The sequence below is a fragment of the Zalophus californianus genome, chromosome 8 (assembly GCF_009762305.2).
Source record: "Zalophus californianus isolate mZalCal1 chromosome 8, mZalCal1.pri.v2, whole genome shotgun sequence".
Classification (NCBI taxonomy): domain Eukaryota; kingdom Metazoa; phylum Chordata; class Mammalia; order Carnivora; family Otariidae; genus Zalophus; species Zalophus californianus.
Window position 1 is genome coordinate 5,197,061 of NC_045602.1, and position 17,257 is coordinate 5,214,317.

Consider the following 17,257-nt stretch of genomic DNA (forward strand, 5'->3'; position numbering starts at 1 on the left):
AGACCACTGGAGGAACCTCTAAGTGGCCAATTGGCCACTCTCACCATAAGGAAGCTCTAGAAATATACTCATGATTCTTAGCAGCCATGTGTCATGTCAAACATTCTATTACTGTAGAAGAAAGGGAGCATAAATATTTGGGACCATGAAAAGTCTGTCACAAGAACAGAAAGGAGAATGAACGTGTCATGAAACGGAGCCAAACAAATGATTCCTTGTCATCAGTTGCTGGGCAGGAGGCACTGTCTTATCTCATGCTTATAAATCATATACCTATCATCGAATAAAAAAAGACCCAAGAGTACGAAGAATTATATCTTCTTTTTAATATCTGCAATGAAGAAAGGATTCCACTTTCCTGAAACCGTTTTTTTAAAACAAAACAAAAACGCCCTCCCTTCCTCTGAAAGCACTTGAACCACAGATTCCCCTTGGCCAGCGAGCTCACACCTTCCCACTTCCTTGACCAAAAACCCCCATCAATGCAAAAGCCCCACTGGACCAGCACCTTTGAACAACCAACATACACTGTGACAACATCATACATTAGAAAATCACAGCAACTTTATTCATTTGCAAGGTACAGAAAGAAAGCATAAAGTGTTTGCTTTTCTAGACTGCTGACATAAGATTTTCAAACTGTTTAAATAACACCAATAACATAATTAGATATCACATCTTTCAGAAACCTAATGCTATTTATTGGCTTTAAAAATGTTTTCAACCGAAATCAAGTACATATTTATACATGTAAATATATTATGTAAAAATTACCTGTAATTCCTTTGAAAACAGTACGATAGTTATTAATACTAAACTTTATTATAATTTAAGATTCTATATGATAAACCTGATAAGGCCTTAAATGTAATTATTTGGGGGGAATGTCTAATTTACAAACTTCACCTAGCTTAGAACTGGAAGGAATTTTAGGTAATCACCTGGTTCAGCCAACTACTTAGGACAAACAAAGAATTATTATCACTTTTTAGATCAAGTTACATGAACTACTGATGTTCAGTGACTCACCCAAGGCCACATAGTTATTAAATTTCCTCTTTCCTCAGCTTTTTTTCCCCTAGGCAAACAGATATCAAAGCTGATTTCATGTGTAAGCATAAGACATTTAAGTGCAAGATAATTTACTAAGAAATCCCATTCCAGGATCCACTGTGCTTATTTAGTAAGATAAATTAAATCTGTGTAATGAAAATACACAACAAGCATTGCATTTAGCTTCTTGGCTCCAATTCTAATTAGCAAAGCAGAGCCCTACACTGAGGAGAAACATGATGTAAATATCAACATAAATATATTGCTCGACTGGCTAAGTTTAATGCATCTTGCTCAGTCCAAAACACTCATTATATCCAAAACCATGTTTTCAGGGGAAAAGAAAGAAATATAAATAAGCAGAACATAATTCAAAGGTTGGTGTATTTGTATTTAGAGCACCTTGGGTTGGCAGTCTCTGTATTTGACTCTGAAGTGCTAACCAAGAGGACCATCTCAGGGGTGGTAGGGCACAAGTCCTCGGTCGTCTTTGTAAGTGTCCTCTACCCAAAGATGGCTCTGTGGGAATGTCCTCAGACAGCCCAGGACACATGGACCCTTTCTCTTCAAGAGTACTTGGCGGGCCAAGTCCCCAGTGATGAAGTGTGGCCATACTGGGAAGAAGGCAAGTCTACCACATGGAGATCTCATCAGTGGCCCAGGTGTAGGCATGGGAGAGGCTGAAGGGGCTTCCACCGATTTGGGAGATCTTCCTGGTTACTTCTGTATACCTCATGCTTTCTGGATGAGACAAAACTTGGAGGGATTTGGTAGGGACGTAGTTAGAAATACATTCCAAGAAAACATTTGTTATACTTGAAGAAAGCAACCACTGATCTCTGGCTGAAACATGACAGTCTCAACCTTGATGGGTCCATCGGTCAAAAGGGAGGACAATGGTTTAGGTAAAATCGAAATGTCTGGTCTCCAGTTTTCTAGGACACACTATGTTTATGCAACAGTAATCTGGGGAAACCAGGTAACCAGTCGTGGGCCTAGATGCATCAAACAACATCAAATCTAACAAAATGTATAATTACATTTTGGAGTAATTACAATTAATTACAATTATTTTGGATTACGCTTAAGACCATCTGGAGGACTTCTTCTCTTGAGGGGCTGGCATCAACCACATGGCAACAAGGGTTCTCCATCCGCTGATAGGACACTTCTACCCTGGAGACAGGCAGAATGAAAGGAGTTGGCTTATTTTTTAACACGGCTCTCCATGCAAACGCTGTTTTCCTACCATAACGGATACAGCTTACAGCAAGGGCCCCACCTGGTTTATCTCACTGTCCCCCTCAGCCACTAGCTTTGTCCACGGGAGACATTTGATACATTTTGTTTAATAAATCATAAATTCATAATAAGGCTTAATAGCTAGCCTTTATTGATACCTATTACCTACCAAGCATCAGCATTCTGCATGATTCTTCTGGTGTCATACTCAGGGGGACCTCAGGAAGGGAACCACGTCATCCCCATTTTGCAGAAAAAGTAGCAGAGGCTCAAAGAGATTAACTAATTGGACAACCGGGAAATGTCTCCACGGTCTGTGCCCTGAAGGATCTCAGACAAGCCAGAGGTCCTCCGCATACGCACTGTTTTCATGGCTGAGTCTTCTAAAATTGCACCAGGTTTCCACATCTCCCTTTGGGGTGACCTAGCCTTGATACCTCTGAATGAGTGTGCGGACGGCCTGACAGAAGTATGACGGCAGGTGGTTACAACAGTGCCGTTTACCACTTCCTAGCTGAGCGAACCAGAGTAAAATTTCTTTTCCCTCTGCCTCCGTCTTCTCATCTGTAAAATGAGGACGGAAATCATGCCTTCCTGGTGAGTCTGTCATGAGGTCTAATTGAATTAGTGCAAGTAAATGGTCTGACATGGTTTCTGTGCGCACAGCAGAGTTGTTATTCAATTATTTGTATAACACAGGATTGTGTTATGATAGCACTGCTATTGTTGTTTATTTATCTGAACTACTCTGCTTTAGCTTGTTGAGCCCGTCCTACAGAGCTGACTCATGCTCAGCCATCAAGCAAGAAGACAGCCCAGACTCTCCCACTAGTGTCTCATAGATTTCTAACGAAAACAAAAGCACTGCCTTCAAAATCAGAAAGACCGTGATTTTAATCCCAGTTTTACTAAAGAGCACCTGGGTCAACCTAGACAAATCACTTAGTCCTTTGAGCCCCAGTTTCGTAAAGTGTAAAATATGGCTCAGGTTCACTTGCCGGGATCAGAGAGCATCAGAACGCAAATGCCTGACACACGGGAAGCACCTACCAAGGAAAAGTCACCACGAGCTCATCAGCACTCCGTGCCCATTACATTAGGACTGGGGAGCCAAGACCCAGGAACGTGCATTGTCTTAGCCAGGTTCACACTGTTCCTGGCACAGCCAGAACCAGAAGGAAGGTCTGAGGCCCAGTCAGATAGCCTGGGGAAACAATACCGTCAGAAGGAGCTGAACCCCCTTGGAGGATATTGTACCATGGGTTTGAAAAATGGGAACGATGCCATTTTCTCCACATTCGTAAAGTCGTAGCTGATCCCAGCTCACCACCATGGCCAGGAACAGGGCCCTACCATGCACACCGGGACACCTACTTTTGACGGAATATGCTGTTGGCCTCCAGTTCAGCTTCCTCTCTGGTCCTCTCCATGCCCCGGCGCTCAATCCGATGCATCCTCTCCTCGGGACTCACCGTGAGCAGCAAGACCAGGTCGGGCTTGAGCAGGTCCCTAGGCCACTGGTAGATAGGATGATGGGCCGGGGGCAGGTGCTGGAGCCCCCCGGTCACCTCGGTGGCTATGGCGTAGGCGGCCGTGCTGTGCCAGTACCTGAGAAGGAGACCAGGAGTGAGTTCTGCATCCACAGAGGCCAGGGTCAAGGTGCACCTGAAAATCAGCTGGGGGAAACCAGGGATGGCTCTGCTCAAGTTTCCTTAGCATCGCATATATCAAAGAAATAAAACTAAATCTTATTTTTTTAAGATTTTTTTTTTATTTGAGAGAGAGCAGAGTGAGGGAGAAAAAACACAAGTCGGGGGGAGGGGCAGAGGCAGAGGGAGAAGCAGGCTTCCCGCTGAGCCAGGAGCCCGACGCAGGACTCGATCTCAGGACCCTGGGATCATGACCTGAGCCGAAGGTCGAAGCTTCACCGACTGAGCCACCCAGTCGCCCCTAAATCTTGTTTTTAAAGTATTTATAAAATGCAAAAAATAAACCGAAGTCAGCAACCACAATGAGAATGCAACGGGCTCTTCAGAGAGCGACGCTGACTCAGCTGACACCCCACTGTCACGTCTCTCTGGCCTGGTCTACGTTGCCTTCCGGGAAAGGGAGGGCGAGCGGGGGGAGAGATGTGCTTGGTAGTCCCCTTGCATCCGATCTTGTGTCTCGGCCACATAAAAATCTGTGGATGAAATCCATGTTCTGGGGACCCCGGCGAGGCGGCCTTTGTCCTGCCCAGCGCCCAGCCTCTCACTGTGTGTCGACACCTGTCAGGGAGGGAAATGAACACAAATACGACCTCCACTACTCTGTGAAATCCTCCCTGAGTGAAGCGGGGCCCTCTTGACTGGCTCATTTTAAATGGTGGCAGAGGGAGGAAAAGAAAATCACAACAATAAAAGACAATCTATTTCGAAATGCCCCATGGCTTTCCACTGCCTGCCAGAAACATCCAGCCTAACTAAGACACCGAACGGTGTTCAGGGTGTGCACCCAGGCCTGCCAGAAACATCCAGCCTAACTAAGACACCGAACGGTGTTCAGGGTGTGCACCCAGGCACGCTGAATCACAGGAGCCTGTCTTCATGCTCTTTCCTCCAGCGGGAGTGAGCTTCTCAGCGAGCAGAACTCCTACTCTACCTGCAGAGCCCTGCTCAGATGAGCCCCTCCCCCCATGGTTCCCTCCTCTGGGCCCTCAATGTCTTTCATGGTCGACTCCACCGAAGAGCTTCTCATGGTAAAGAAAAGCAATTTGTCTATAAGTATGACCTCTTTCCACTCCTCCCTTAGAAAATTCCTTTTTTAGTCACCTCTGCATTCCCAAACCTGAAACCAGTGTCTGGCTCGCAGTCAGTATGCAGTAAATGTTCTTTGGGTGTGCAAATGCATGAATTGGAATCAGTTTATTAATCAGCATACCCCATTATAATCTTGCCCTGTTCATGTCATATTCCAATCTTAAGCGACTAAATGCAAAACTTCAAATACAGTATCAAAGGATTATCATGTACAACAGATATTTATGAAATTCTTATAAACATCCCAATGTAGAGAAGTACCTATGGCCCCATCCTGGTCTGTATTTCAATTTACTGCCTTCAGTGTTTTAAAATCCTAAATTCTGGGGGTGCCTGGGTGGCACAGTTGATTAAGCATCCATCTCTTGGTTTCGGCTCAGGTCACGTTCTCAAGGGTGTGAGATCAAGCCCTGCATGGGGCTCTGCACTCAGCGTGCAGTCTGCTTGGGATTCTCTCTCTCCCTCTCTCTCTGACCCTTCCCCCCACTTTCCTGCACACGTGCTCTCTCTCTCTCTCTAAAATAACTAAATCTTTTAAAAGAAAAAATAAATAAATAAAATCCTAAATTCTTGACCATTTTATATTTGAACTTCTTTTCACAGTGAAAAGGATGTACTGGGATCTACAAAATAAATTCACAGTGCTTTCTGAGCTATGTATTGATTGATCCCCTGACCGCTACTGGCTCTGTGGACACAGGTAACTCATTTAAGCCAATATAGCCTCAACTTCCCCATCTGGACAATGAAAAGCATGCAACTTTTGTTTCCCTCCACAGTTGCTATAAAAAGAGACAAGTCCTGGGGCGCCTGGGTGGCTCAGTGTTAAGTGTCTGCCTTTGGCTCATGATCCCAGGGCCCAGGGACTGAGCCCCGCATCGAGCTCCCTGCTCGGCAGGAAGCCTGCTTCTCCCGCTCCCATTCCTCCTGTTTGTGTTCCTGCTCTCACTAGTTCTTTGTCAAATAAATAAATAAATAACCTTTTTTAAAAAATAAATAAAAAATAAAAAGAGACAAGTCCTTTAAAAACTGTATCACCCTGTCATTATAAGACAATACTATTCTTACTGGACACCGGTTTTAACTAAAGCTGCATTTGCAAATGATGGTAATACAGACAATACTGAAAAGGACCAAAAACATTAATTTGGGAGGTGGTCAATTCCAATACCATCCACCCTTCCAAGCCCCGTCCACCTCCAGAAGTGTGTGCTGCAAACCCCCAGCCTCCACAGCGGCTAGCTCCTGGAGTCCCACCCAGGAGCCTGCTCTCTATCACGTCCCTGATTCACCACCTACAAACGTGCACTTCCCCTTCTCTGTGAGATGCGTCTGGTCTCCCAAGCTGAATAAATCCATGCAGGGTCCAGGCGCTCTTTTTCTTGGCAGCCAAACTACAATTTGCTCTGCATTTTGCACGTGTCCCATTTTCACTGAATTAAATACTCAGCTATGAATACAGAGGCTGATATCATCTTCATTTTAAAAGCCTTCTTTTTGTGGAAAAACCATCCGCAAGAATAGACTTTTAAAGGTAATGAGGGTGATTAAGTTGCCAACCTTAACCACAGTCACCATCAAAAATGACTCTGCCGCCCTCATTTGTTCAGCTAGATGATGGTGTAGTCTAAAATGGATTTCATTAAAATCTTTACACATGAACAAAACCCACCCAGACAACAAATAACCGCTCTTTTCTTCTCATTTGACAAGGTGATACAGTATCTCTCTAAAGAACAAAATTGCCAACAATTCACAGACACAAAGAAGAAAAAGCAAGGGAAGAATGAGAGCCCTGCCTTCTATAGCTGGAACTCTCTCACTAACAACACTGCAGCTCATTTTAAATAATCATACCCACTGGCCATCAATTTCAGACTCTCCACCATTTAGAATTTTCCACTCCTGCCATCAGGCAAGCCACATCAGTTCAAATCAAATGCAATTTGCCGACACATTGTACACAGCTTATATAATAATGCTTTATATCTTAATAGCAATTTGCTATTGCAAAGCACTTCCCCGTGTAGCAACCCATTGGATAGTCACCACAGGTTTTAGTGGTGGGCAGGGAAGGGATATGCGGTATCTCCATTTAACACATTAGGAAATTGGGAGCAGAGAGGATAGGTATCTCAGTACACACAGAAGCCAGTGCAACTCCAGGGACATCTGAAGAAATCATGTGCCTCAGGGAGTCGCCCTGTATTAGGAAAAGTATAGTCTGTCTCCTTGAAAAAGGACACTGTATGAAGAGAAAAGATCTGAGATATGGTAGGTAGATTCAGACACATTAATAATAGGGTAAAAACATCCCACAGGTGAAGAAGTCCCACAAAGGAATGCAATTTCTTACCCTTCTCCAGGATCCCCTATAACTCGCAACCCTGAAATAACGATCTTGCCATCCCCAGCATTAAAACTACCTGCTGGTATTGCACTACTGGGTATTTACCCCAAAGATACAAATGTAGGGACCCGAAGGGGTACGTGCACCCCAATGTTTATAGCAGCAATGTCCGCAATAGCCAAACTGTGGAAAGAGCCAAGATGCCCATCGACAGATGAATGGATAAAGAAGAGGTGGTGTATATACACAATGGAATATTGTGCAGCCATCAAAAGGAACGAGATCTTGCCGTTTGCACCGACGTGGATGGAACTGGAGGGTGTTATGCTGAGTGAAATAAGTCAATCAGAGAAAGACATGTATCATATGACCTCGCTGATATGAGGAATTCTTAATCTCAGGAACAAACTGAGTGTTGCTGGAGTGGTCGGGGGTGGGAGGGACGGGGTGGCTGGGTGATAGACATTGGGGAAGATATGTGCTACGGTGAGCGCTGTGAATTGTGCAACACTGTTGAATCACAGATCTGTACTTCTGAAACATGTAAAGCAATATATGTTAAGGAAAAAAAAAGAAGAAGATAGCAGGAGGGGAAGAATGAAGGGGAGTAAGTCAGAGGGGGAGACGAACCAGGAGAGATGATGGACTCTGAAAAACAAACTGAGGTTTCTGGAGGGGAGGAGGGTGGGGGGATGGGTTAGCCTGGTGATGGGTATTGAGGAGGGCACGTTCTGCATGGAGCACTGGGTGTTATGAACAAACAATGAATCATGGAACACTGCACCAAAACAAATTATGTAATATATGGTGATTAACATAACAATAAAAAATTAAAAAAAAAAAACTACCTGCTGGTGTCATAGCTTAGAGGACAGCCCTGGCCTTCTAACTTATTTTTACTGTGTTCATCTTGGCTGGCAACCCACCACCTCCCATTTTATTCCCTACACACGCTCTGAACCGCCTTTTCATGGAATATTTCAGAGATACAGAAAAGTATACAGAGAAAGATATTTCAAGAAAGGGGTAGAAGTTTCCAGATATGGCAAACTAGCTTGCAACTGATCAACTTAGCCACCAGGAACCAGTGGAGACCCTCAAAAAAAAAAGGCAGGCGATTCTAGATGTTGACAAGGACACCAGCCACAGGAAATTCTCAAACACTGCTGGGGGCGGGGGCGGTCATGGTGCGTGGTTCCAACCACTTCAGAAAACTTTTTGCAGTACCTGCTAAAGCTGAACACACATGAACCCCACGTCCCTACAGTTCCACTCCTGGGAATCTATGCACCAAAACTGCATATGTACCTGCACCCAAGTTATGTACAAAATACTCATAGGGGTGCCTGGCTGGCTCGGTCAGTGGAGCGTCCAATTCTTGGCTTCAGCTCAGGTCGTGATCTCAGGGTCATGAGATCAAGCCTGGGGAGTCGGCTTCTGAGCTCAGCCACGGGGTCTGCTGAAGGTTCTCTCCCTTCCCCCTTTCCCCTCCCCACCCCACCCCTCCCCGCCCCGCACTCTCTCTATCAAAAAAAAAAAAAAAAAAAAATACGTACATTCATAGCAGCGAGGCGAGTCTCCTATGTGGCAAGAAGGAAGTCAGATGCCAGGAGTACTAAGGTACAGACTATTACACAGTGATGGAGGTCGGGCAGTGCTCACTACGGGGGAGCGGAGGTGAGGGAAGAATGCGCAGGGACCGGGAAGGAGAATGACCTGGCTTTATGGGGTGTGGTAACGCTCTGAGTCTGGATGTGGGTGCAGGCATCCAGACTTGGGTGTGTTCATTGCTTGAAATTCCTTGAGATTTACATTTAGGATTAGTGCTTTTTCCTGCATACTTGTCATACTTCAATACAACTGCTTATCTTCCCAAAAATAAGTAAAATTGCGGAGAGCAATACACATTCACTGAACATTAAGCAATAATTCAGTTGCAGTTTCCGACCTTTTGCACGGTGCATCAACTGCATTTCTCTCTCCTTGGTCCTGTTAAGTTTGTTCAGTACCCTTTCTCCCCTCTGGACTCTACAGTTTGTCATTATTTGGCATGTATTCTACTGAACACCTATCTGCAACATGATGTTCTCAGTCAAAATGAGGGTTTTGCGTTTTATGCACGCTGATGCAGTGTACTGACTTATGTTGCTGAATGGTGCTCCGTTTCACAAATATGCTAGCATTTATGTGCCCTTTCTTCTACTGATGGGCTCTCGGTTTTTGAAATTTTTCAATATTATGAACACAGCTGAGGGAGGGTTGCTGGAGCGGAGGGGGGTGGGGGATGGGGTGGCTGGGGGATGGACACTGGGGACAGTATGTGATGTAATGAGTACTGGGTGTTATATAAGACTGATGAGGGGCGCCTGGGTGGCTCAGTCGGTTGAGCATCTGCCTTCGGCTCAGGTCATGATCCAGGAGTCCCAGGATCGAGCCCCACATTGGGCTCCCTGCTCAGCGGGGAGTCTGCTTCTCCCTCTCCCCTCACCCGGCTCATGCTGTGCTCTCTCTCACTCTCTCTCTCAAATAAATAAATAAAAGCTTCAAAAAAAAAGACTGATGAATCACTGAACTCTACTTCGGAAACTAATAATACACTATGTGCTAATTAACAGAATTTAAGTAAAAAATAAAAAGAAATAAATTTTTAAAAAAGAAAGAAATTTTAAAAAAGAAACTTTTGCATTTCGTCAGGAGGTGAAAGCAGCGTTCGCTTTGCTGTCCCTTTCAGATCGCTCTCTGAGCCCCATGTCCACCCCCACCAGCACCTTGTAGGGCTTCTAGCCACCCCCATGATCTCCAGCTCTGAGTCTCAGCACATTTTCATTGGTTCTCACCTACCTGATGAGAGCAAAATGGGATCTCACCATGATTGTAATTTCCATTATCACCGAGTTGGGTGATTTTAAGCCGAGGATGACGTGCTTGCCATACACTTCAATCATTCTTGTGGTATTTTAAGCTACTTCTTAGGTATGCAATTTTAAAAATCTAAAGCAGTTTACGTCACTCCATTATCTGAAACCTTCCAATGGCTCCCCTCTGCACTCAGAATAAAATCCGCACTAACTTGGCACATGGGCTCTGCTGTTCTATTCCCTGCCTCTCTCTGGCCATTCATCCAGAAAACAGCCCCTCGTCCACTACGTGCTCATCACACTGGCCTATTTCTAGTCCTTGAATATGCTACCTTCTTTCTCTCTGTAGGCTTTGCTCCTGCTGACTCCTCTCTCCATAATGCTGCTACTCCATAGTTTTCATTCCCATCTCTTTGGGGGCATTCAGAACTCAGATCAGCGTTACTTCCTTAGAGAGGCCATCCTCAGCCCATATCCACCTTGACCTATCCTCTTCAGAGTATTTACCATTCTCTGATATTATCATATGTCTTTATGCACTCGACTGTTCTCCTGCAACAGTAGGTTTGCTCCATGAAAGCAGAGCATCATCGTCTAGCTCATTTCCAGATGAATCCCCTAAATTGAGAACAGTCTTTGGCAAACAGCAGATGCCCAATAAATGTTTTATAAATAAGCTGATGAACAAATGAACTACTGAAAGCATCGATTTCTAAAGCAGAGGCTTTGTCAATATCCCCCAGATGCTATTTCTAGCTTAGTCAGTGGCAAGTTACTTAACCCTTGTAAGACCTAGGCTTCTCATCAGTAAATTGGGGATAACATTTAGTATCCACCTAACCATGCAATTGTTCCAGATACAGTAAAATATATTTATGCTCTTAACAAAATGCCAGCCTATGGTGTAGGTAATTAACAAATCATAGACATTATTCCTATTATTATCATAATACAGTTTGACTTAATAAACACAGGTGTATACTTGCATATATAGGTAAAGACACACACCCTCAGGGAGAAAACGCCAAATTCACAGCATCTTTACACCTACCTGTCTACAATCACAGGAGATTTGGTAGATTCTTTAGTTATTTCAGAAGCCACGATATAATTGCCCAAAGAGTAAAAAGCTCTTCTAATGATAGTTGGTTCATCATCAAAGATTTTCCTCCACTGGCTGATGCAAGCGGGTGGCGACTTTAAGAGCACAGCGTTGAGAGAGTCTGAAACCGACTGGGTCACAGTGGTTTTGCCTGCAGAAAAGACACAAACATAGCGCTCCGTTACCATAGCCACCAAATGGCTCCCAAATGCTCATATTAGCCCAGAAAGAGCAGAGACACTCCATCCACCTGTAAATCAAAGCAGTTCATTGCCTACTATGATTCTTGATTTAAAAAAAAAAAAAAAAGACGCAGCCTTTTAGGACCCGGGGTTTCCTCTACGTGGTATCATAACACTTGGAAGAAAACCCAAATGGTGCTCTTGTTTACAAATTAATGATAAACTCTGGCGTAGACCTCCGGGCCTGGGAAAACCTCCACCTGGTTCCTCAAAACACTCTGCACCTGCTGCGGAGGGAGCCGCACCTCACGCTCAACCACGTGACGTCTGCCCCAAGCTGGACCTCGTCCTTGGCTGGATCCTGCTGCCCTTGGCACCTCGCTTCTCCTGTTTTTTGTGTTTGGGGCTAGGTGTGAGTTGTCCGTTGTGTTTTGGTATCTGTTTGGCAGCTCCAAGGCTTTTTCCCCTCCGCTCCCTAGTTCTTCCTAATTTTGCTCCAAAAGGGTCCTCTGAACGGCCCGTGGTTCCCAGATACCCCAGTCTGGCTCCAGTCCCTTCACTTTCGCCCACGCTGTTTCTTCTGTTGGGGAGGATCGCTTCTGCCCTCCTCACCTGCGCTTCTCTCATCTACACCGAAAATGGTCCCGGTGTCAGCCCTTCCAGAGCTGTCCCTGACCATGGCTCTGTTCCCCACACCGAGGCTGCATTAAGTGCCTTCTCGTGGTCACCGGAGCGCCTGAGGCCCAGGCTCCCCTGGCCTCCCACCGAACGTCTTACTCGTCTTTGTATCCCGGGCCTGCCGAGCTCCGTGCCTGGCACACACCAGAGACTGACATGAAGCTTATGAATTGAACTCTGTATCAAGTTTTACTTACTAAAGACCTGTCTGTTCCTGCAAGGGATCAATTAATCTCATTGCCTGTAACTCAAAGGTAATATTACCTGTGGCATCCAGTCCTTCGATGGCAATGACCGGGAACTTTCCTTTCTGGGCCTGCTCCGGGCACTGGTCAACCAGGTCAAGCACTGCCTGGGCTTCAGGAATGAAGGGTATACACTGCGAAACAATGTCTGTGCATCAGCAGTGAAGCAATGGGGCTTTTGCAATCTCTAACTGCTGAGAACAAGATTGCCCAATGCTAGTAAGGCATAAGTTGTGTTTGACGCCGTGCCAAATCCATAGTATTTTGAACCTGGGAAGGGCTGAATTCCTTCATTTTGTACTGAATAGCTGTACCTCAAAAAAGGCGATAGCGGCTGAGATCAGTCAGCCTGCAACCCACACTGACCAGCTACCCCAGAGGAGGAAGGACAGGCAAGACCGCAAGTGCGGAGCAGGGTGACCCAGCGACAGCGAAACTGTAGCACGCGGAAAATCAGCTCCGGCCCCAGCTCCGGGTAGCAGTCAGCACCGTCCCTTCCTAACCGCTAGGGGGCGGAGAAGAGAGCCGCGCGCCGCGGTCACCGGGTGAGTCGCGCAGGGCGTCCCGGGCATTCTGAGCTCTCACCTCCGCTTTCCCGCACCGCTCACCGCGGCCTCTCTGCAGCGAGGCCCGCACGTTTGTACATGTGTGTTCTTCATCTTCTAAGTGCTTTCGAGGATTAACATGGCCAGCCTTCACGGTAACTCGGTGAGGGTGGCAGCATTATTATTCCCCTCTACGAACTAAGGAAACTGAGGCGGGGGGGCGGGGGGGATAAGAAACTGAAAGTGACACAGGTAATAAATGCTGCGTTGGGATTTAAAGCCAAGCGATTGGTCCTGCCCTTTTAAACCGCCTCGTAACACAATCCTAAAAGCTTGCAAAATGCACTAAATTCCACAGTGCAGCCTCAGAAAGCCGAGTCTGGACACCCCAGGCCCCGCCCAGGCTGCGCTGGGAAAGAACCTTCGCTCTCCTTCCCTGAGCACCTGCTGTGTGCCAGAGCTCCGATTGTCCTGACCAAGGCAAGGCAAGTGTTTCACAGACCAAAGGGAGAACAGAGGGGTCGTGCGACCTGGACCGGCAGCCAGGAAGCAGGCAGCCACTGTTTTAGAACAAGGTTCTTGAACCCCAAACTCATGCCTTTTTCTCACCAAAACCATGCCCCAGCCTCCCAGATGGCATGATCCTCCCCGCACCCGGCTGCCTCTTCCCTCTGAGGCGCCTTCTGCACGCATTCAGAGCAGGCCTGGCGAGCGTGGCCTTGGGACATCAGTTCCCGCCTCGGATGGGAAGGTCCTGGCGGCCAAGAATGGAGAAAAGAGCCGCAGTGTCTAAACCAGAGTCTGGCACTCAGGCGGCCTGGTGTGTCGACGGCGTCAATCAGTTCCCTGGGCAACAGAGGCCAGGCTGGAGAGGCCAGCCCCGGAGAGCGCGCGCCCTGTCCACTCCCTGTCTGGGGGACCCACCCCGAGTGTCCGGAAGGGGCAGAACTCTTACCGCCTCCAGAACGGCGCGGGCGGCCTCCCGGTGCGGGAAGACCCCAGAGCTGGGCAGGTCGGGCACCACCGGGTGCAGGGCGGGCTCCGGGGCGGACACGACGCGCTCGCGGGGGCCCACCTGCCGCCACCCCGCGCCGTCCCGCAGCTCCCACAGGCGCTGCCACACCTGAAGGCGCGCGTCGCCCACGAACTCGCCCAGACGCGGGCCCTCCGGGGACTCGCCGAGCAGGGAGAACAACGCGCGCCGGGTGTCGGGGCTGTCGCTGGGGTCGTGGAGCAGGAAGCCGTGCTGCACGCCGCCCGCCCCGCCGCCGGGGCCGTAGCACAGCAGCGGGCGCAGCCGGCACCGGCGGAGGGGGTCGCGGCGCAGCTGGTGCAGCAGGCGCTGGTGCAGCCGCGCCGCCCGCACCCGGGCCGCGCAGTCCCCGCCCGGCGCCAGCGGCACGCACAGCGAGTAGCTGCGGCCGGGCGGGCCCAGGAGCGCGGCCGCGCGGGGGTCGGGGAGCGCGCCGGGGGCGTCGCCGCCGACGGCGAAGTGAGCTAACGTGCAGCCCGGCAGCTCCAGCGCGAAGCGGTGCGGCGGCGCCATGGCCGGAGCGCAGGCCCCGCGTCGCGGCCCCGAGAGGCGCCCGAGCAGCAGTGGGGAGCGCGGGCGGAGGGCGGAGGCCATGGGCTCGTCCGGTCCCGCCCCCGCCGCTCTCGGGCCGCCACCGCCGCCGGGGAAACGAAAGCTAAGTGATGGGGGCGGGCGGGGCTGGGGGCACCCTCTGGCGGCCTCGGCCCCCTCTGCCCGCTCGGGTTCCGCGCCCCGAACGGCGGCGGCGGGGAGGGGGCGGCCGCAGGTGGCGGGCGCGGTCCCGGCTGCCACCCGGAGGGTGCTCTCGGCCCGGCGCTGCGTGCGGGGAAGCGGCCGGTGGCCCCAGGCCCTGCACTGATTCCTCCTCTGTTGTTTACGTCCCGGGTGTGCGCGCGCGCGCGTGTGTGTATGTGAGTGTGTCCCGGAGACCGCGCGCGCCAGAGCTCTGCCTTTTAGCTTCGTTCTCTTCCTGCCCCCCGCCCTCCGTCCCTGGCTCTTCAGTGCGGCGCAGACTCCTGGCTGGGGGCAGGACTTGCAGCCCCCTTGGCCCCCTGCTCGACCCGAAGTTTCCACCTGACCCGCTGTCTCGCCCTCACTCTGACCCAAGTCCTATGGGCTGCTTTGAAGGCCTGAAGGGAGCGTTTTTCCCTCTTCTTGGAATTACCCCCCTCTTTTGCTGACTCGCTAACTAGGACGTATCACCACATTTGCACGGGAGCCAAATAAAGGCCTGCCTTCGGGTCCAATTCGTTGGTCCTGGCATGCTGTATCAGCCCGAAGCCCGCACCTTGGTATAGCAGGTTTTACACAATTATTCAGATGTTTTGTTTACACTCAATAGCTGATACTTTGGGAAATGATTGCCAAACAGGAACGCGTGGGTGCCTCAGTTGGTTCAGCGTCTGCCTTCGGCTCAGGTCATTAGGGTCCTGGAATCGAGTCCCGCATCGGCTCAGGTCATGATCCCCGGGTCCTGGAATCAAGTCCCGCATCGGGCTCCTTGCTCAGCGGGGAGCCTGCTTCCCCCTCTGCCTGCAGCTCCCCCTGCTTGTGCGCTCTCTCTCTCTCTCTCTCTCTCTCTGACAAATAAATAAATAAAATCTTTATAAAAAACTATTGTCAAGCATACTGAAAACAAAAATCCTATCGGGAAAACCCAAACATTTAGAGTAAAGATGAAAAACATTAGATGAACTGAGGGCAAACAAACTTTATAATTGAAGCAGTTTGGATTTACCATGGCTGTACGTTTAATTCTGGAAGGAATACAACTTTTGGACAAACAGGAACTATTGTAGATACCTAGTTGAAGTATGGGCTAATAGACAAGGAGAAATTAAGAGATTAAGATGATTTTAGCTGAGGACAGGATCATTCTTACTCTCTGAGCAATCTCACTTTGGGGCGTTTAGTGTGCAGAGTTGTTTTCATATGTATAGTATTCTAGCGGGAGTGTAAATTGGTTCAAGTACTCTGGAAGACTCTTTGGAGGTATATGCTCAAGGGGAACACGCATAAACCACATGAACGAGTGATTCCAATCCTGGGTATATACCCAACATAAATGCGTACATATATGGCGACCAAAAGATATGTACAAGAAAATGCATGGTGTAATAGCAAAATATTCCAAATGCTCATCATAATAAAATAATTAAATGTATTGTGGTATATTTAAACAAGGAAATCAATAAATGGGAGCTATGAAAATGAACAATCTACTGCTAAACACAGCAAAGTGGATAAGTCTGCAAACACAACACTGAGTGAGAGAAGCCCAGCAGAAAGAGGACGTGCTGTTGTAACCTAGAGTATGGTTTTTAGGACAGGGTTATCTTTGGAGTGGAGGTAGGGTTTAGGGCCTGGGGGGAAGGTCTTGGAGACTTCTTGGTAAAATTCTTTTTCTTGATAAAGATGCTCATTACATATGTGTGTTCATTCTGCCAAGAATTCATTGTGCTGTGCATTTATGAACTGTGCACCTTTCGATGTATGTATAGTAGTTGATGTATGGTACTGATGTACAGTATGTGTCAGTAAAGGATTTACCACAGAAATGTTATGATGATTGCAAATAACCAATTCCACCATCTGCTAATGGGTTGCAGCCGGTGCTGGGACATTCCTGCAGGAAATGGCCCACATCAGGGAGTACATTAAGGATGTGCAGGTGTTTTGAGAAAAAAGTCTCTGGCTAAAGAAAAATGGTGATGACATTTGGCCGTTTTCCAGTTGCATTTGGATGCCCTTAGAGATGGCCGAGTCCCGAGTAGAAAGCCTAAAGGGGGCTGCCTTGTACCTCCTCCAGCCTACCCCGTCTTGAGCAGTTGGAAGAAGAAATCCCTCCCTGGGCCTGCGCAAGCCATGACTTTGATTAAGAAAGTCTACCACTCCTGAAACTTACTCTTAAATGAACGGGAGACGACAAGTTGGAAAGAATAGAACATCTGTTCAAGGATTTTTGTGAGTTCTTTGCTGGGAAAGACTTTGACTTATTTATTTCTATTTTTTTCATATTTATTAATATTTTATCTAAAAAATAGGAGGCTCTCAGTTGTTGAAGCAAAGAAGAAGGAAGGAAAGAGAGAATGCCTGAATGAATGAATGAATGAATGAGTGAGTGAATGAACACATGAACGAATAAAAGAAACTGGCCTCCTTAGAACAGAC

The 17,257-nt window shown here is 47.9% G+C and overlaps 1 protein-coding gene across 3 annotated transcripts; it reads right to left on the reverse strand.

The window, feature by feature from the left end:
* Positions 1-541: 541 nt before the first annotated feature.
* Positions 542-15,550, reverse strand: CMPK2 (cytidine/uridine monophosphate kinase 2). 3 transcript variants are annotated; one of them, XM_027623533.1, is made up of 6 exons: positions 14,009-15,550; positions 12,528-12,642; positions 11,353-11,554; positions 3,670-3,903; positions 2,120-2,229; positions 542-1,809 (listed from the first exon to the last, which is right to left on the reverse strand). In XM_027623533.1, exons 1-6 carry the CDS (start codon positions 14,678-14,680, stop codon positions 1,685-1,687), a joined length of 1,458 nt encoding a protein of 485 aa, XP_027479334.1. In that variant the 5' UTR covers positions 14,681-15,550; the 3' UTR covers positions 542-1,684. The 3 variants fall into 3 exon arrangements, with proteins under 3 accessions (XP_027479334.1, XP_027479332.1, XP_027479333.1); XM_027623531.1 differs by having other exon boundaries at positions 542-2,229; positions 14,009-15,546; XM_027623532.1 differs by having other exon boundaries at positions 542-2,229; positions 14,177-15,544.
* Positions 15,551-17,257: the final 1,707 nt, after the last annotated feature.